Below are 901 nucleotides of genomic sequence, written 5' to 3'. Positions count from 1 at the left end.
TAACATATCATTTTACTTGTCTTGTATCATTTTCTCAAAATTATCAAATAATTTTACAATACAAATATGCTAATATCCTGCCATTCATATAAAAAAACTATAAAAATCTTTAATAAAGATACATGCTAGTATCCTGCTCTTACTGTGTAAGTGAGCATAAGGATTTCGGTGCTGTGGGAATGGGGGGAAGAAGTTAATTATGTAGAGGTTGTTACATGATTATGACCATGAGTATGATGGGCATCCTCTACAGGTGGGGCTGGGCAGAGACATGACTGGCAAACGAGGACCCCCGGGCGTCATCAGCTTGATGCAACATATCTCTGATCTACCGTACAGCATGAAGGACACGCCTATGAGTCACAGGTGTAACCATGGTGGGGAGAGCTCCTCCTGCCTTAAATGTGCCCACCAGATAAGGCAGAGGCCCATGGGAGGCCGTGGAGCTGCAGCACTTGGGAAAAACCTGAACTCCACCGTTAAAGTTCATCAGTGTCCATATTGTGCTTATACCACCAATTTTACTACAAACCTAATCAATCATATGAGAACGCATACGGGTGAAAAGCCATTTTCTTGCCCTCACTGCCCCTACAGAGCAAATCAAAGAACCAACCTCAGAATGCACATGCGTACTCACACAGGGGAGAAGCCATATGCCTGTGCCCAGTGCCCCTATCGTTCCTCTCGGAAGGATGCCCTAAAAAGTCACATGTTAAAACATGCCACAAGAGATATTTCATAATAACCATAGACTTGTTTTTGGAAGTAGGGTATTTGTACTACATGGTAAAACTCACGTATTATTCATTTTATATAACATACATCTTTAAATGTTGTAAAAATTCAGATAACTAGATTTCCTAAGTTGAGCATATTATATGAATGAAGTGGTTAGGAA

At 40.7% G+C, this 901-nt stretch overlaps 1 protein-coding gene across 1 annotated transcript in view; it reads left to right on the top strand.

Annotated features, from left to right (window-relative positions):
- LOC119592083 (longitudinals lacking protein, isoforms H/M/V-like) overlaps positions 1–901 on the top strand; it is a gene marked incomplete at its 5' end in the record, with an annotated part of 7218 nt that extends 6317 nt beyond the window's left edge. The window contains 1 exon segment of the mRNA XM_037940898.1: positions 254–901. Coding sequence (XP_037796826.1) covers positions 254–745 — 492 coding nt within the window.

The sequence above is a fragment of the Penaeus monodon genome, chromosome 29 (assembly GCF_015228065.2).
Source record: "Penaeus monodon isolate SGIC_2016 chromosome 29, NSTDA_Pmon_1, whole genome shotgun sequence".
NCBI lineage: Eukaryota > Metazoa > Arthropoda > Malacostraca > Decapoda > Penaeidae > Penaeus > Penaeus monodon.
This window is presented reverse-complemented; position numbering and strand designations above follow the sequence as displayed.